This window comes from Penaeus monodon, chromosome 34 (genome assembly GCF_015228065.2).
Source record: "Penaeus monodon isolate SGIC_2016 chromosome 34, NSTDA_Pmon_1, whole genome shotgun sequence".
Classification (NCBI taxonomy): domain Eukaryota; kingdom Metazoa; phylum Arthropoda; class Malacostraca; order Decapoda; family Penaeidae; genus Penaeus; species Penaeus monodon.
In genome coordinates, this window is record NC_051419.1 from 30925918 (window position 1) to 30926230 (window position 313).

A 313-nucleotide genomic window follows, 5' to 3' on the forward strand; every position below is an offset into this window, starting at 1 on the left:
GCTGCTGTTACTCTTTTGCAATTATTACGGAGATGCACCTCTCTCTTGCTTCTTGGCGCTATCATTACCCAGTCATAATCTTTCCCCCCCCCCTCCTCGTTATTAAGGAACCGTATCTTTTTTTCCTCGTTTTTTTCCTTGGCAGGATTATTGGTTATCAGTCTTGTACAAGAGGATCGTCGGCGGTCGGGTCCTTAAGCTGACTCTCCGCGATGCCCCCAAAACAGTTCGTCTTTATGCCCACTGTTACAACGAGGAGGCGGAGGACCACATACCAGGTAGGCCTATTGTGTGCGATTGGGTTTTCTTGCTT

At 48.2% G+C, this 313-nt stretch overlaps 1 protein-coding gene across 1 annotated transcript in view; it reads left to right on the forward strand.

Moving 5' to 3' along the window:
• The window catches only part of LOC119594883 (heparanase-like), a 6950-nt gene that overhangs the window by 5205 nt on the left and 1432 nt on the right, over window positions 1-313 (forward strand). Inside the window, exon 4 of the mRNA XM_037943958.1 lies at window positions 146-278. Within this exon, the coding sequence (XP_037799886.1) occupies window positions 146-278 (133 nt within the window). The remainder of the gene's footprint in view (window positions 1-145; window positions 279-313) is intronic.